Genomic DNA, 16,439 nt, shown 5'->3' with positions numbered 1-16,439 from the left:
GCATCATCCCCCCCCTTGCCTGTTGTTTCACCAGCATTTCATTTCTCTGGCGTTTCATTAACCAAAGGAGTCTCAAGGGGCTTACAATCCGCTTCTCTTCCTCTGAGAGAGCTCTGACAGAGAACAGTTTTGTGAGAACAGTTCTGGCAGGAGAACCAAACAGTGCCCCCCTGGCCAGCAAACCAGAGCAGAACAACATACCCGAAGTTGGCAACCTCCTACAACAGCTACCAAACTGGGAGAATGGACAATTCTAACTACAACTGCAGTTCCCTCCCTCCCAGAACAAAAATTGAAATGAAGAACTGTAAAACTGAACACTGACTGAAAGAACTGTAAATGCCCTTTAGCACTTAAAGAACTACAATCTGTAGCAGGCAAAACAGCAGATACACAATCCACTGGTTATCAGGACTCCATTTTGATTATTGGGTAAATGCACCTAGATATATAACCTCTGTAATACATCATACACACATCTTAATCCAATTAATCTTAATCAAAGCATTCACTTAACAGAAGCCAAAAACTCACCAGAAAATGCAAGGTGGTATGGAATAATGGTGGAAGCCACTGCTGACAACATATGTGCCTGTGATAAAAGGATGCTTACACTTGCTGTGAGATCTTCCTCAGGTTCATCAGTATCATGAGTCCATTTCAAGTGTTTCTGTGACTCACTTCCTGCCAAGTTTATGGCAGAACTTACAAGATGATATTTGCCAGGAAACTGCAAATGCTGTGGCAATGACGTTTTAGCAAAATGCATTTCTGAAGGGGGTGGCTGGACAGCTAATACTGAAGAGGAGGTCGGGTTAACTGAAAATATTGATAACAAATGCCTGTCAAGAAAATCAGCCACTGAATCTGTCTGTGAGATGCCTCTATGCTCAAGGTGCAAATCAAGAAACCTTTCTGAACTAACCTTTACTCGTGAGGTGGACTCCTCAGAATGAGATGAAATATGAGTGTCATTTTGTTCCTGAAAAGTACCACTTGGATGAAAAGCTCTGTCCTGAGTCTTCATCTGATGTATTTCCTTAATTGGATCAAGTGGTGAATAGTCCAGTAGACGGAGAATATGTGTTGCTGTCATTTGTTCCATATCAGTTAATTTCGTTATCACATATATGTCTGCTTTCTGAGAGGCTGTGATAGTTGAAAATGAGGGTTCTAAAGGAATAGTTTGTAAAGGGGCAGTTGTGACACAATTGGTATAAAAACACGACTCAGTGTTTGGGTCCTGTAAGGACCTAGTAAGAACATAATCTTCTGTGAACAATTTCTCTCTGCTTCTTCCAATGGGATATGAAGACATTAATTCTGTGAACTCCGTGGATGATGTTCTTTCACAATGCCTAGAAGTAACAGTGGTAGATCTCATTAATGTGTGCCATCTGGTTGACAGCACTGAATTTATCCAGAATGCATCATAAAATGTGGAGTCTTTGCTATGCAAAACTGGATCTGAGAATTCAGTCAAGAGTTCCATGTCAGTTATATACCTTGTTGGATGCATTTCGTTTAATTTTCTTAAATAACTAGCAGATTTCAATTTGTGGTCTGTGAATTTCTGGCTGAAGGATGTAACACTGCTATCCAGACAGCCAAGGCCAACGGAAGTTTCCCTCTTGGTTTCCGGTATCACTGATGACCTCAAGGAAACTACATTTGCTAAAAAAATTGTTTTGGAGAGAAAAACAGGTGATGCTGAGAGATTTGGTAAAATCCAGTCCTTGCTTACTGAGAGCAGAAAAACAGCTGATTGGTCTCTCCCATCCTCTAGGGGAAATCTAGAAGCAATTGAAACTATACTTGCTGCAGTTCCTGTAGACCAGATTCTTGGGGAGGCTATTGAGTAACTATTTAATTCCGTGTTGGCTTCTGGTAAGCTACTAATTACTAAACTCTTTTCGGTGGCAGATACAGCAAGATTCTGATGATTCCCTACTGAAAAACCGAGCACAAGGGGGGCAGAACTTGTGATAAATGAGGTCATATCATCCTCTTCTTGGGAGAGAAATACTGGAGTTACATCTACTGAGGTATTCATCTTCATCCACGGTGCAGGTGTTATGTCAGATTTTATTCTTGTGGCAACTGGGCCTGCAAGCTCCAACAATGGTGGGGTGAGAATCTCTGCTGAGGATTTCAGCAAGACTGCTGCTGAAGACTTGCTATCAGGGGTTAATGATCCTAGTCCAAAGCCTTGAAATGATATGTTGGATAATAATGTAGCCATGCTAGAGGATGCAAGATTCCCATGGCTGAGAAAATCTGTCTTTTCGAGACTTTCTGAGGATAAAGAAGGGGGGGGGTGATAGAGAAAAATAAAAAATGAACAATTTTGGCTCTAAGCTGGATTTGCAGCAAATTGCATTGCTACCTGAAAACCATTAATTCTCACCCAGGCATTGCATAGCAGACAAATACAACTTCGTAAATCATATTCTTAATAAAAGTGTAAGAAAGATTTTAGTGGCCGCAAGAGCTGGCTAAATGCAAACTTCCACATTATTCGCATTGTGAGGACTGTAGCCAGAACAAATAGCTATTGCATGGAAGAGATGTATTAAATTTGCTAAATCAAATTGTTCCTGAGAATCAATATGAAAAGAATAAATTACAGAGCTGTTTCACTGAGAACTTAGAAGGGATGACATGATGAGTTGGAAAAGATACAAAGATAATTATGCTTACTAATTGAATAGCATTCAGTTTGCTTATCTGCATCAAGAAGAAATAGAGCTTAAAAAATGAAGAAAGACCAGCCGAAAGAGAAAACAAAGCATGCGTTCTGAGTTCAGTATATGAGAGCTCAATGTTTAGAGGACCTGAATGTGGTTAGGTATGTGACATCCAAAAGAAGCCACTGCATTTATGACCATATTCAATTTTTAATGGCTCCTACATTAGTGGGTTCCTTTTCTGAGACAGGAAGAAAAGAGTGAGAAAGGGAGAGGAAATGCACAAAACCTTGAGGAGCTCAGTGTAGGCGTTCTTATGTATCAAGAGGATGGTAAAGAGATGCACACCAGAAAGATATGAGCTATGAAAAGAAAGCCAAAAGTCTCATGAGCAAAGCACAATTATATACCTTCCAGTCACATGAAGTTTGTGCTAAGAGTGGAAATAGAAACACAATACAAAATGTATGGCACTGCACACACATCAGCGGAGTCCAAAAGAAACAGAAGTCAAGTAAGTTATGGAACAATGTAATTCTCTACACAAGGATAGTCTAAAGACTAGAGAAATAATATCGCCTCTGAGAGCAAAACCATTCTGTACAATTGGGAGATCTAATTAACAACAGAATAGAATCCAACCCAATTTAAACAAGATAGACATTTCGTTAAAGAAAGTGCAAGAAGAAATGAATGTGGAATACAGAAGAAAATATTCTGATCAATGGGGAAAACACTACATATTGAAATGACAGGATTTCCCCCAGAATCCACCAGGCTTCTTTATTCATTGTCTGCTTAAGATCTTACCTGTGGAAGTCTGCAAAATATAAACATTGGAAGTTGAGAGGCTTGGCCAAGCTGGTGTGAGGCCTCCAGGTAATGGCTCAGTAGGGGGCACTCCTTCCAGTTGGGTGATGACTTGGTCCCTCCCTGGGACCACAGGTAAGCAGGTGATATTGTTTATTCCATCCGCACAGAGAAACCCAACAGGGCAAGCCTGTATTAAGCAATCGTTGTAATTAAGCTCACAGCTTCGTCCCTGAAAAAGAAGGGTTCTTTTTAATTTTTTAAAAGCCACTTGAAGACTGTTTTCATTTGCAGAGTTACATTAGATGGTTCAAATTATTGCTTTAGTTTTTTTTGAAAGCTGTCTTCTTAAATTGAGCAAACTGCATTTCCTAAAATAAATCTAATTATTTTTATGCCATGATCTCAACTCTTCAATTGAAACTTGACCATGACATTCTGATATTCAGTCTGCTCAATGAGTAATTCTCAGTGTTTTTTTTTTAAAGCTTCTGTTCTATAGTCAATTTATGTCCTTGGCAGAATTCTGTCTTTAAGTCATTCATGTTTCAGCATCACAGTTTGCTCAATAGACATTAACCAAAAGTGATATACAAAGATGTAAAGAACAAAGTTGTTCAAAAGCTATAATTACTTTATGTTGTAGTGGGTTCAAGCACACAATGCTTTCCGTACTTTAACCTGATTTGTGTATCTGCAGCTGCCACAGTCTTACATAACAAGTTGTAACATGCTGGAATTGGAGTCACCACTTGAGATTGTGCTGCATGTTTAAGTAACTGCAGCATGGACTTTACTATGGCTCTTCAATTTTATATATATTGTATTCCATGCTCTAGAAATCTGCCTGATAATGATGAGAAAGGATCTTCAGATCCTCATTTTAAAAGATATAACTATTTTTAAACTGTGAGTATACAATATACTTTTTCAACATACAAAATGTCTTCTGGCCTTCTCGGTCCTGGCCCCTACCTGGTGGAATGAGCTCCTGGAGGAGCTGTGGGCCCTGTGGGTGCTTTCTGCGTTCCGCAGGGCCTGCAAGATGGAGCTCTTCCACCAGGTCTATGGTTGAGGACGGGGTCTGAGTCTAAGATCTCATGCTCCCCACCCCCCCGGCGCTAAGCAGCGGTATGCCAGGGTCATCTATGGCGGGGGTTATCTCTTGCCATTTCCCTATTGGAGGATGTTATGGGGGGTGTAGTGGATTTATACCATCATGTTTGTTTACCTATATGTCATAATGTTTATGTCCGATGAGCCATTTTCAGAAGTGGCAGGAAATAAAAATCTAAATAAATAAATAAATTTTGCTTTTGCTTTTTCCACCTGTTTGTAAGCCAAGCATTTCCAACATTTCGTTAACATCCTGGTAAATATGGGTGAAAACAAGCCCCTTCTAGTGATGCCCAGATTATGTTTCCTGATTCCACCATTGAAACAAATAATAGTTGCACAGAATGAAGACAAGATCTCAAGTGGTTGGACATCAATAAAACACAAACACTTGTCTGTCCCCCATGGGAAAGTATTCATGGACACCAATTTGAAATTTAAATCTACAGTACTCAGAAGCTGGTGAGGGCACATTTCAGTTTCAGCATGAAACAGATTAATTGGAATTCACAATTCCACACTGTCTCTCTTCCCAGATTGAACAAAGCCTTGGATCCTAAAAAGAATGAGTGGTACAGTGCTAGATGAAGGCAATCCCTGTCTTCCTCCCTCTCATCATAGTCTTTTTGCCTCCCCCAAACTGAGCTACTGAGAGTCGGTGAATGTAAAGTTGGCGTGTGGGGAGCAAAGTGGTTGTCTTCAGCAGGAGGGAGGAACTGGCAAAATTCTCTCTCTCCTCCTCTGTGGATAGGAAAGCCATTGTGTCAAAGAACTGTTGCTGTGCTGATGGAATGGCACCTTAGAAACCTAGCCTTAGGATTTCTGACTTAATGTACATTTTATCTTAGCAAAACTTGGCGCTCCAGATCAATATAAGTTTTAACCATCTTAGCACAACTGGTTAAGGCCCTCCATTTTGGAATCTGATTTTTACCTACAATCATATTTCACACTCTCTGTCAGCCATTTTCAGTCTTTTGACTGTGGAGGAACCTCTGAAATAATTTTCAGGCTTCAAGGAGCCCTGGACGTGATGTCAGCTAGTCATGGTTCCATGCCATGTCCCTGGAAATGACATATCACCTGAAGTGACGTCGCCACCTGTGTTAACAGGCAGACTCGAGGAAGACTGGGAGGGGGGGGGGACAGGAGACAGTTTAAGGAGGGAGTAAGTGTGCAGACATGCAGCAGACAGGCAGCAGACATGCAGTCTGAAAGCTCTGCCCATGAGGCTGGGAGTTCGATCCCAGCAGCCGGCTCGAGGTCAACTCAGCCTTCCATCCTTCCAAGGTCAGTAAAATTTGCTTGCTGGGGGGTAAACGGTAATGACTGGGGAAGGCACTGGCAAACCACCCCGTATTGAGTCTGCCATGAAAACTCTGGAGGGCGTCTCCCCAAGGGTCAGACATGACCCAGTGCTTGCACAGGGGATACCTTTATGTTTACCTTTAAGTGTGCAGAGTCTTCCCCCTCCCAGACACAGAAATCATGAGAACTCACTCACATTCAGGAGGGGGGAGGGGGTACAATGGAAGTGGCTGGTTCTTTAGCTTGTGGCCAATTCCATTAAAGCAGGAGTGGCAAGACCATAAATCCCTTCCAGAACTCCTGGTTTGGAATCCCTGCTCTATGTGATGGGCAGGAGGCTATCCTGCCCCAGAAAGGTAAAGTTGCATAGTACCTGAACCTGTAGGCTCCAGCATCCAATGACCTTACAGAGGCAGAGGTTGGATTTTAGAGGGAAACTTATGAAGTAGTCATTCTCAGGTGGCACCAGATAGGGTAGTTCTGCCTCCCAGTGAGAGAGGATTAAAGAGGACAGAGAGCCCAGTTGTGAGGCCTGTCTCAGGTGGTATAGTTTTAGTCTGACCCAATGGAAAAGGCAGGCTGGTGTGGTTGGAATGCTGTCTGAGAGGTTCCATACTGAAGCTTAGTCAGTAAGAGCCTATAAATAATTTATAATAAGTAACACTTTTGAGGATAGGCCCTGAAAGATAGTGGGCTGTATAGGAATAGCTCAATGATGACGATGATTCAAAGCTTAAATCTGTACACTGAAGTGAATTTAACACTGAAGTAAATTAATCTGAAGTGAATTTAACATCAAACACAAAGCAGTATTCAGTAATTAAGTATGAACTCACTGCCTTTTCCTTTCTTTTACTGCTAAAGTGTTCTTATGTAACTATATAAATAAACCATCTTTGTTATTTTTATTTAGCTCTTGCCTCAGTGTGTTCAGCAATGCTACTTGCTTACAACAAAACTTATTTCACAAAAATAAACCCCAAAGCTTTATACCCCTTAGCATTACTATCTATTTTTACCAAGGGGAAGAACTGAGAGGAAGGTTTTAATTTAAAACAAACCTTGTTCCCCAAATTCTGAGGAGGTTGTGTGAGTCCCTGTGGTTTGAAGACAAAGTCTGTCACATTATACATCTGTACACAGCCCGTGGCGCCACGGGCGCCACGGACTGTATAAAGGAGTAAGGGGTAGTGGGGAGGAGTTAGGGCGGGACCGGTCCGGGATAAAAACTCGGAGGGGCCAATCAGGAGCCGCGAAGCGGCTCCTGATTGGCCCCTCCAAGTGTCCATCCCGCCCGAAGCAGGCAATGGGGAGCCGCGCGAAGCGCGGCTCCCCATTCCCTGCTTCACCCGCACAGCGACAGGTAAGCGCTTCGGGGGCCGTTCGCCGCTGGGGGAGGGTCGGGGTGGTGGGAGCCGGCCTTCTCTCGGCGTCCGGAGCGCCCTCGCGGTAGCGAGGGCGCTCCGGAGGCCGAGAGAACGCCGTTCGCCGCTGGGGGAGGGTCGGGGTGGTGGGAGCCGGCCTTCTCTCGGCGTCCGGAGCGCCCTCGCGGTAGCGAGGGCGCTCCGGAGGCCCAGAGAACGCCGTTCGCCGCTGGGGGAGGGTCGGGGTGGTGGGAGCCGGCCTTCTCTGGGCGTCCGGAGCGCCCTCGCGGTAGCGAGGGCGCTCCGGAGGCCCAGAGAACGCCGTTCGCCGCTGTGGGAGGGTCGGGGTGGTGGGAGCCGGCCTTCTCTGGGCGTCCGGAGCGCCCTCGCGGTAGCAAGGGCGCTCCGGAGGCCGAGAGAACGCCGTTCGCCGCTGTGGGAGGGTCGGGGTGGTGGGAGCCGGCCTTCTCTGGGTGTCCGGAGTGCCCTCGCGGTAGCGAGGGCGCTCCGGAGGCCCAGAGAACGCCGTTCGCCGCTGGGGGAGGGTCGGGGTGGTGGGAGCCGGCCTTCTCTGGGCGTCCGGAGCGCCCTCGCGGTAGCGAGGGCGCTCCGGAGGCCCAGAGAACGCCGTTCGCCGCTGTGGGAGGGTCGGGGTGGTGGGAGCCGGCCTTCTCTGGGCGTCCGGAGCGCCCTCGCGGTAGCGAGGGCGCTCCGGAGACCGAGAGAACGCCGTTCGCCGCTGGGGGAGGGTCGGGGTGGTGGGAGCCGGCCTTCTGTCGGCCCCGGCTGCGGCCTCGCCCGGCGAGCCCGCTCCCGGGGCCGACAGGACGCCGTGGGAGCCTTTGGGGAGGGTGGGGGGGGCGGGAGCCTCCCTTCCCAGCCCCCCTTTTCGCTCCGGCTTCTGCCGGGGCTGAGCTCTCCCTCGCACCCGCGACGGAGATCTCCGCCCCGACAGAAGCCTCCTTTCCCAGCCCCCCTTTTCCCTCCGGCTTCTGCCGGGGCTGAGCTCTCCCTCGCACCCGCGAGGGAGATCTCCGCCCCGACAGAAGCCCCCTTTCCCAGCCCCCCTTTTCCCTCCGGCTTCTGCCGGGGCTAAGCTCTCCCTCGCACCCGCGAGGGAGATCTCCGCCCCGACAGAAGCTCCCTTTCCCAGCCCCCCTTTTCCCTCCGGCTTCTGCCGGGGCTGAGCTCTCCCTCGCACCCGCGAGGGAGATCTCCGCCCCGACAGAAGCCCCCTTTCCCAGCCCCCCTTTTCCCTCCGGCTTCTGCCGGGGCTGAGCTCTCCCTCGCACCCGCGAGGGAGATCTCCGCCCTGACAGAAGCCTCCTTTCCCAGCCCCCCTTTTCCCTCCGGCTTCTGCGGGGGACGGGCTCTCCCCCCCAGCCCATCTAGCGCCCATTTTATTTAAATTTAAAATGGGCTTGAAATCTAGTCTTGGAATATTATACATCTGTCACATTATACATCCCTTTGACCTTAATGTTTGTATGTGTTTTCATCTTCCTGGTCCAAGATGAGATGAGTAAGATTTCAATGACAACAAGCTAGCAGCAGATATCTTTTGGTCTAAGTCTGTATTCCTCGTTTTACAGATAGTTAAAGTCTTGTCAGGGCCAGGGGGATCTCAGCTTGTGGCTCACAGGTCCACAAGGTTACCATCCTCAGGGGAACCTGAAGTTTTTCAAGAATTGCAACTTATTTCCAGAATGAAAAACATCACTTTCCCTTGAAACAAATGGCAGATTTGTAGGCTAGACTCTCTGGCATAACATCCTAAACTTCACCCTCAAGTCTCCAAGCAGGAGTTAGCAGCCTTATGGTTTCAGGCCTGTACTAAGAAGATTTATCAATCAAGATTTGCCTAGGATCAGTTTCTTTACATTTTTTCTGTTTTATTGTACAGTTTATTAAAATTGGTGCATTGTTTGATATTTTTCTGTGAGAAATTTGGTGTCACTTCAGGGAGAAAAGTAGCATAAAAATACCATAAATGATGATGATGATGATGATGATAATAAATTGATGATCTACTAATTGTATCTGAAGAATAGGCTCAGGTTTACAATTCTTATGCTGGAATAAAAATTGAATCTTTTTTAAGATTCCAAAATATTCCTGTGAAGAATGGTAATACTCAGAAACAACTCAAGGAATTTTTCAATCTCCCAGGCTTTCAAATCAGCTATACATTTTCCCCATCACATTTCCATTTTAACTTGTGTTCTGTATTATATTATGACAGACATAACACCAACTCTGTACATTGCTTGGCCATTATCAGGTTTCCCCTTCCTTTTATTTTTAAGGCTTTTCCCCTCTCATCCCTAGAGAATACATTTCTGAGTGTTTAGATGGGTATATGCCCACCCTACCTCCTAGCTTATCTACTTGAGTGATGATGAATATGACAAGATGAGTTTTGGCCCATGAAAGCTTATATCACAGCATGCGTATTTTTAAGATGCCACAAAATGCATTGTTGTTTTTGCTACAAAAGATCAGTACAGCCCTTCCTTCAAAGCATCAGTATAATGGTAAAGTAATCTTATAGGGGTGGAAATATTATCTGCAGTTTCTTCCTTTTGTTTTTATTTCAGAAAAAGGGTTTTTTCTATTAAGAAATCCAAATTGTAAAACTGTTCCGATGAACTAACATAGCTATTCAACTCTTTCAGATTTCAAATTGATATATTGTATAATTAAACTATTGGGCAGTGATACTATAAACTGCACACATAAATCACTTTGATCTTAGAAACTCTTTTCAAAATAGCAATTTATTCTCTTTTTTGCAGCTCATTTTTTGTTTGCTGTAGAATAACAGGAGTGGAATACATTTGAATAACACTTGCATATCTTAGAGATTTACTGTAAAACTGACAAATGAATAATGTATACCTATTCAACAGGAAATTTGTTGTGCATTATTAGCCAGAGATTCTAATCCAGAAAAAGGATCTGTATTTGTTTACTTAATCCCTCTTCAGAACTCTTCACCAACTACCCAAAATGATTCTAAACTAGAAATTAGAGGGGAGGGGTCAATTTTGTATTCAACATCATCATCCTTGAAATTAGAAATTCTGATACTTGACAGGGGCCTGGGGCTGGATCTGAGTCATAGAATAGGTCCGAGAGTGGATCTTGGAGTGCAGTAAGGAAATGGAGCTCAGATGTTTGGGATGTATCTAGGACAGAGTCCTACCAAAAAGTTGTCTGCTCATCTAGATATATCACCAAAAGAAAACATGGATGGATGAATAATATTAGCCTTGTACTTCAGGCAACCAGCCCCCACAGAAAGTGAAAGGCTGGGTTGTTTATCTTTTATGCTCACAGCTAACAACCCTACAGTTAATTGTACACATAATTGCAGCTGCAGCTACAAAAGCAATTCTAAATTGAAGCAATAGTCTATAAAAGGGATGGCCAAACTGTGACTCTCCAGATGTCCATGGACTACAATTCCCATGAGCTCCTGTCAGCATGGGGCTTATGGGAACTGTAGTCCATGGACATTTGGAGAGTCACAGTTTGGCCACCCCTTGTCTATATAAATCTGAAGTACAAATTATTACCCACTCACATTGCTCATTTTATCTATTGGTGAAAGAAAGAAAATATTTCCAAATCAGTGTCTAACAACTAATATATAATAAGACTAGGGGCAAGGCCCATTGTATCCAAGAATGCAATGGGTGCTAGAGCTCGGCAGTGGGAAGAGGAAGGGGAGGAGTTGTCCAGTCTGTAAGGGCATGGGGTTGAATGTGTGTGTTGTATGGGAGGTTGTGGTGGCATGGTGGCAAATGAGGGCATGGGTGTGGAGAGATGGGTGTCAAGAACCTGTGGTTTGGAATGTTCGTTGAGTGTGGGAGAGGACTGACTTTTGGGAATTGTGGCATAGTGGTTACAGATGAGCTTTCCAGAGCCATGTCCTCAGATATGTGAAGGGAAAATCAGACTGGAGAGTCTTCTTAGGGGAAGATTACATGGCAACCAATTCTTCCCAGTTCTGCGTCATTTCCTTTCTTGTGTGAATTAGGCCGCAAACACCAAAATGCCCCTATGCACTAATACACATGGGGTAGTCACAGAACACAGGTGTCCACCCTGTTCCTTCTTCACCATTTTTTCACTGTTGATAAAATGTTATGTGTCCACATTCTTCTTTCATGGTTGCTCCTTAGAAGAAGAATGGATTTTTGAACCCTGTTGTTTACTACCCAAAACGAGTCTCAAAGCAGTTTACAAACACCTTTTCCATTCGTCTCCCCACAATAGTCAACCTGTGAGAGATGTGGAGCTGTGAGAGGTCTAAGAGAACTGGGAATGGGCCACAGTGACCCAGCAGGCCTCAGGTATCTCAAAGCATTTTCCAATCGTCTTCCCTTCCTCTCCCTAAAGCAGACTCCCCATGAGGGAGGTGGGGTAGAGAGCCTCACATGGAAGCTGGCAACCCTAAGAGGAAGACTCTCTGTGCACAGCAGTCTTGACCTTGGTAAGGTTTTTTATACTGTTTTTTTTATTTGCCAGGCCAAGGTTTAAAAAGTCATTTTGATTCCCATGTCTCTCCAGCCATTTACTTATTCACTATACTTACAGTTTCAGACTGTAAATATTTATTTAGATCTTCCTGCACTTTCCAGACTCACAGGAATGATGCTGGTCTGCCTCTCTGAGCCCCAGAATGCAAACAGTTGCTGGTAAGGGCTGGCCATAGCCCATATGCCAGGAGGGACGCACCTGCCCCACTCCCTCCCAACTGCAGGCAAAAATGGCTCCTTTGAAGGCTGGACTCTGAGGCATTGTACGATTTTGAAGCCAATCTCCAGGTGGGGCCTGGAGAGCTCCTGGAATTACAGCTCACCTGCAGAGTATAAAGATCAGCTATCCAGGCAGAAAGGGCTACTTTGGACAGGGTTGTGGTAGAGAAGAAATATTTAAGGCCTCCCACGCATGTTGTTGTTGAATTGAAAGACTTGAGGCCTACTGCACAGGGTTGTTGTGCAAATGAAACAGGAGACAAAAGAACCAGTTTCTTCTGCAGAGTAATGTTGTGCAGTGGCCTCATATCTGCAGAGAGCTGCAAAGAAGAAAGACACATGGCTTGGCTGTGTCTAACCCCCGGCCACAGCAGAATTTTAAGTGAGAAGGGGCTTTTCTTTGGCCTTCCTGTCAGCCAACTGTTTGGCAGAAGGGAACAGTTCCCCACCCTCAAAAGGAATGCCCTCAGGCTCCCCTGCCTTGCTCTTCGAAATGTCTCCCTCAGTCAGGGGCTGTCAGAGGCTCCTTCGCAGCAGGCCTGAAGGGAGGGGGAGGGAGCTCACTCACCAGCCTCCTGACAGCTCTGTCAGTGTTCTAAGGCAATTTCCAGTTGGACAGGGTTGTAACAGCCTGTCCAAGCCTCTGTTCTCGCCCCCCTTGGCAGCCCTATTGACCTCCTCTCCATGCGGTGGTCAGGGGCAGACTGGAAGCAATGTCTCCAGATTTGCCCTGGCTGGGCTGACTGGATGGAACTCTGGTCTGTCCTAGTGAGGGCCCAATCAGAAGGCGCTTTGCCTCCACTTGTCAGTCCGGGATAAAGGGGCCAATCCAGGAGTTTTGATCCTGGACTGAGCCTATCCCAACACCCCTTACTGTTTTATTAAGAGGGACAGATACCAAACTGTACAGATTGATATTGATCAGGGATTGCCTTATCACTCTTCAGCATACTTTTCAAGTATGTCTGACTTTTTTTTTAAAAAAAGGATGATGCTCATAGACTGGATCCAGCCTAAACTTTCTAATGGCAGAATTGAAATTTCTTGCTGTCCGCTTCCCATTGCAGCCCACTGATAACCTCAAAATGCTGTTCCTGAGTCTCTAAAGAATGCGGAATGTCGTCATTGTCATCATCATCATCATCATCATCATTTAATTTATTACCCACCACTCCCAAGCAGGCTGTTCATAGGCATGCTTTGTAAAACCTCCCATCTCTGCCAGAGCTGAGCTGGGCTGTCCACCTTGCCTGGCACAACAGCAGCAGGGAGCAGTTTTGTGGTGTTAACAATTGCTACAGTTTTAGTACTGCAGTTCAAAGTACACCCTGAGCTCCAGAAGTGAAATGAATTTGGAAACCTGCTCTGCAACAGAAAGAATGAAAGAACAAAAAAAGAAAAAAAGAAAAAAGGATACCATAGTGAAAAAAAAGATTGTACATGTTGGACATATTTCATAATATTATAACATTGACATTTCCAGGATAAATTCAAAGAATCATATCTTACCACAAATCCAGGCTGGCAGTAACAAGTGTAACCCAAGCCTGGTTCATTTTGAATACAGATCCCATGTATACAAGGATTAGGTGTACATTCATTGATGTCCTCTTCACAATGGATACCTTCCCAACCTGTCCAAATGAAAAACAGTGAGCACCACATTGACTTTTCACCATTGGAAACCATGTTAAAAGTAATTGTTTGGGTTTATTAGCGTGTGTGTATGTGGAGAACCCCAAACTCCACACACTGTGCAATCAAATGTAATGTTTACTTTTTAAAATGAAAAGCACCTCTGAGAGGTTTCAACTTTGATGGTCCAAGATTGCTAGATGGGTAAGTTTAACTCTTCCTAACTCATAATTATTCCCTGTAACCTCTGTTTCTGTAGAGGGGTGAAATTAATGGAATGTGATTAAAAGGGCCTACTTTTTTTTTAAATAATTTTATTGTTTATTATTATAAAGCATTTACAGAAAAATTGTGAAGAAAAAGCGACCAGCTGATATGGTTTGCCATCTCTTTTGACATAGATATTCAGTTCCCATCACATATTATTCCTAATCTAGAAGTTTTTACCATTTTTCTTAGCCAAGTGATTGTTAATTCATATGAGAGTATGATCTGTTATAAGAATACATTCTGTTATTATCTTAAATGATATTAGGTCAGTCTCCTTCATAAATTGGCCCTGACCCAAGAATTACTACTGCCGTCTTGTTAATACCTATGAAATATGGTTTGTCCTCCTCTTTTAACATTCATATTGACATACATATTCAATTCCCATTGCATATTAATCCTGATCTAGGAGTTATTACCATCTTTCTTAACAAAATAGTTGTTGATACATAGGAGGGTATAATCTATTATAAGGATATATTCTATTATTGTCTTAGATGATATAAAGTCAGTTCCCTTCATATATTGGATCTGTACTGCTACTGTCTTTCCCACAGGAAGCCAGGAAAATACTCTATTGTTCAACTCATCTTTCGGGTGGACGCAGAAGATGAAATTGTGCTTTTTTCCATAGTAGAGTGTTTCTGATTGTCCTTCTGTCAGGGCCAAAGAAATCTCTTACTTGATTCTTGCTTGTAGTCGCCTTTGAGGAGGCTCTGAATCCTTTGTCAATCTGGATCTCTTCCTCTGGTCGCACAGGAATATCTCCTGATAGCTTCCTAGTTGCTGTCGCTTTTGAATAGACTCTTTTTATTTTGCTGATCCAAATCATTTCCTGCTCTGAATAGACTTCCAGGTTTTCGGTGCTTTCCTTCCTTGAATCTGTTTTCCCAGGTTCTTCAAAGGTACTTTGGGTTTTTACATCTCTGGCACTCTCTCCCTCCAGTTGATTAACTTCCAGACATTGAAGTTTCACTTGATTTGTTGTTAGCTGAGCTACGTCATCAGCTGGTCTCTCCGGACCATGGACTCCATCCAAAAACTCCCCCTTAGTCCCACGAATTTCCTTTTCCAGCTTATTGACTGCTTTCAGTATCTTTGAGTTTCCTTTGCATAACAAATGGAAAAGCTGTGCCTTAGTTAGTTCTTCCATAGTTCTAGGCAGTCACAAACTATAAACAGAAAGTCTCGTGAGGTCTCGCGGGAGCACGAGCGATCCCAAATTATCAGTTTGTCGATCTCCGTATCAAGTCAAATTCCCCCACTGAACTTTCACCAATAAATCTTCAAAGCACTCTCTTTGTTTGGTTAATGGGTATAATTAGCTGGGAGTCTCTCACTCGGCGAAAGAAGGAATTCGCTTGTAAATTGGTTGAGGGGGAGGGGAGGGAAGAGCTTGTGGGAGAAGAGAGAGAAAAGCCAGAAAGCTTTCAATTCTTACTGTTGCAGATTCCAGCTTCTGTCAGCTTCTGCTCCTGTCGATCTGGTAAATGATGGTCTGGGAAGAATGTAAGGTCAGCTGGTCGTTTCAAGCTTGTAAAGTTGTTTGTGACAAAGACGCCATCGTGACCTTGAGCTCAGGCCGCTATTAATCCGGGGAGTTCGGTATCTCCCCACGGATCTGTAGGACCCTCAGGATGCCGTTCCCGGTTCCTGGGGCGACCGGTGAGCAGATTTGCGTATCTGCTCAGGTCAGCCAGGTGCAGAAGCTCCTGACCCTCGGCATGGCTTAAGAGCTGAACAGAAGTCCAGCTTCCTTATGGCGCCATCTTCAGTCGTCTTCCCACTAAAAGGGCCTACTTGAACAAAATTTTACCTTTATGTAACTATAATTTCTTTTTTTGAAAAAGCAAAACATTTCTAGTAGGATCTTTTATGCTCTTTTCTCTCCTTCCTGCAAGATACATATGAGGAAAGACAGGAAAGAAGGAAAGAAGGAAGGAAAGAAGGGAAACAGAAACAAGGTTTGGGAAGAAATATTGGGAAGAGCCCAACAAAGAGGAAATCAGCTCACATCTGTAAACTGCATTCCGCATCTGTAAACTGCATTCCGCAGTATAAATAAAAGGCTAAGGGGTGTGGGGGTGGGCTCAGTCCGTGATGGGGGAACCAACAATTGTCCCCTTGACCCTGGTCTGACCTCCGCTTGTCATTCTGGGGCCAAGGGGCCATTCCGATTGGGCCCTCACCAGGACAGACCAGAGTTCCATCCAGTCAGGGGGCACAAAGCATCTCCTACCCCACCCACCACTCCCTGCAGCTGATTCTGAAGAAAATATCTAATTAGATACAGTTTACTGTAGGTAAGGTTCCAAGCTTCAGGTCAGGAAATATGTTGAGATTTTGGAGGTGGAGACTGAGAAGGATAAGATTTGGGGAGGGAAGGGACTTCAATGGGGTAAAATACCATAGGGTTCACTTTCCAAAGTGGCCATTTTCTCCAGGTAAATAGATCTCTGTCACCTGGAGATCAGTTGTAATCCCAG

The 16,439-nt window shown here is 44.5% G+C and overlaps 1 protein-coding gene and 1 long non-coding RNA gene across 3 annotated transcripts in view; one reads left to right on the top strand and one right to left on the bottom strand.

Annotated features, from left to right (window-relative positions):
- LOC143822494 (protein eyes shut homolog) overlaps positions 1-16,439 on the bottom strand; it is a 672,231-nt gene that overhangs the window by 409,236 nt on the left and 246,556 nt on the right. The window contains exons 15-17 of the mRNA XM_077307707.1: positions 13,558-13,682; positions 3,498-3,729; positions 535-2,295 (exon numbers count right to left, since the gene is read on the bottom strand). Coding sequence (XP_077163822.1) covers positions 535-2,295; positions 3,498-3,729; positions 13,558-13,682 — 2,118 coding nt within the window. The remainder of the gene's footprint in view (positions 1-534; positions 2,296-3,497; positions 3,730-13,557; positions 13,683-16,439) is intronic.
- The window catches only part of LOC143822504 (uncharacterized), a 78,984-nt gene that overhangs the window by 24,948 nt on the left and 37,597 nt on the right, over positions 1-16,439 (top strand). The window contains exon 4 of one of the 2 annotated variants that reach the window (XR_013226175.1): positions 1,924-2,063. The exons of the other annotated variant lie outside the window; for it this stretch is intronic. This is a non-coding gene — a long non-coding RNA (uncharacterized LOC143822504). Of the gene's footprint in view, positions 1-1,923; positions 2,064-16,439 lie in introns of those variants that run through there. 2 annotated transcript variants of the gene reach the window in all.

Source organism: Paroedura picta, chromosome 1 (genome assembly GCF_049243985.1).
Source record: "Paroedura picta isolate Pp20150507F chromosome 1, Ppicta_v3.0, whole genome shotgun sequence".
NCBI lineage: Eukaryota > Metazoa > Chordata > Lepidosauria > Squamata > Gekkonidae > Paroedura > Paroedura picta.
Note: the sequence above shows the minus strand (reverse complement) of the source record. Positions and strands in the feature narration are given on the sequence as shown.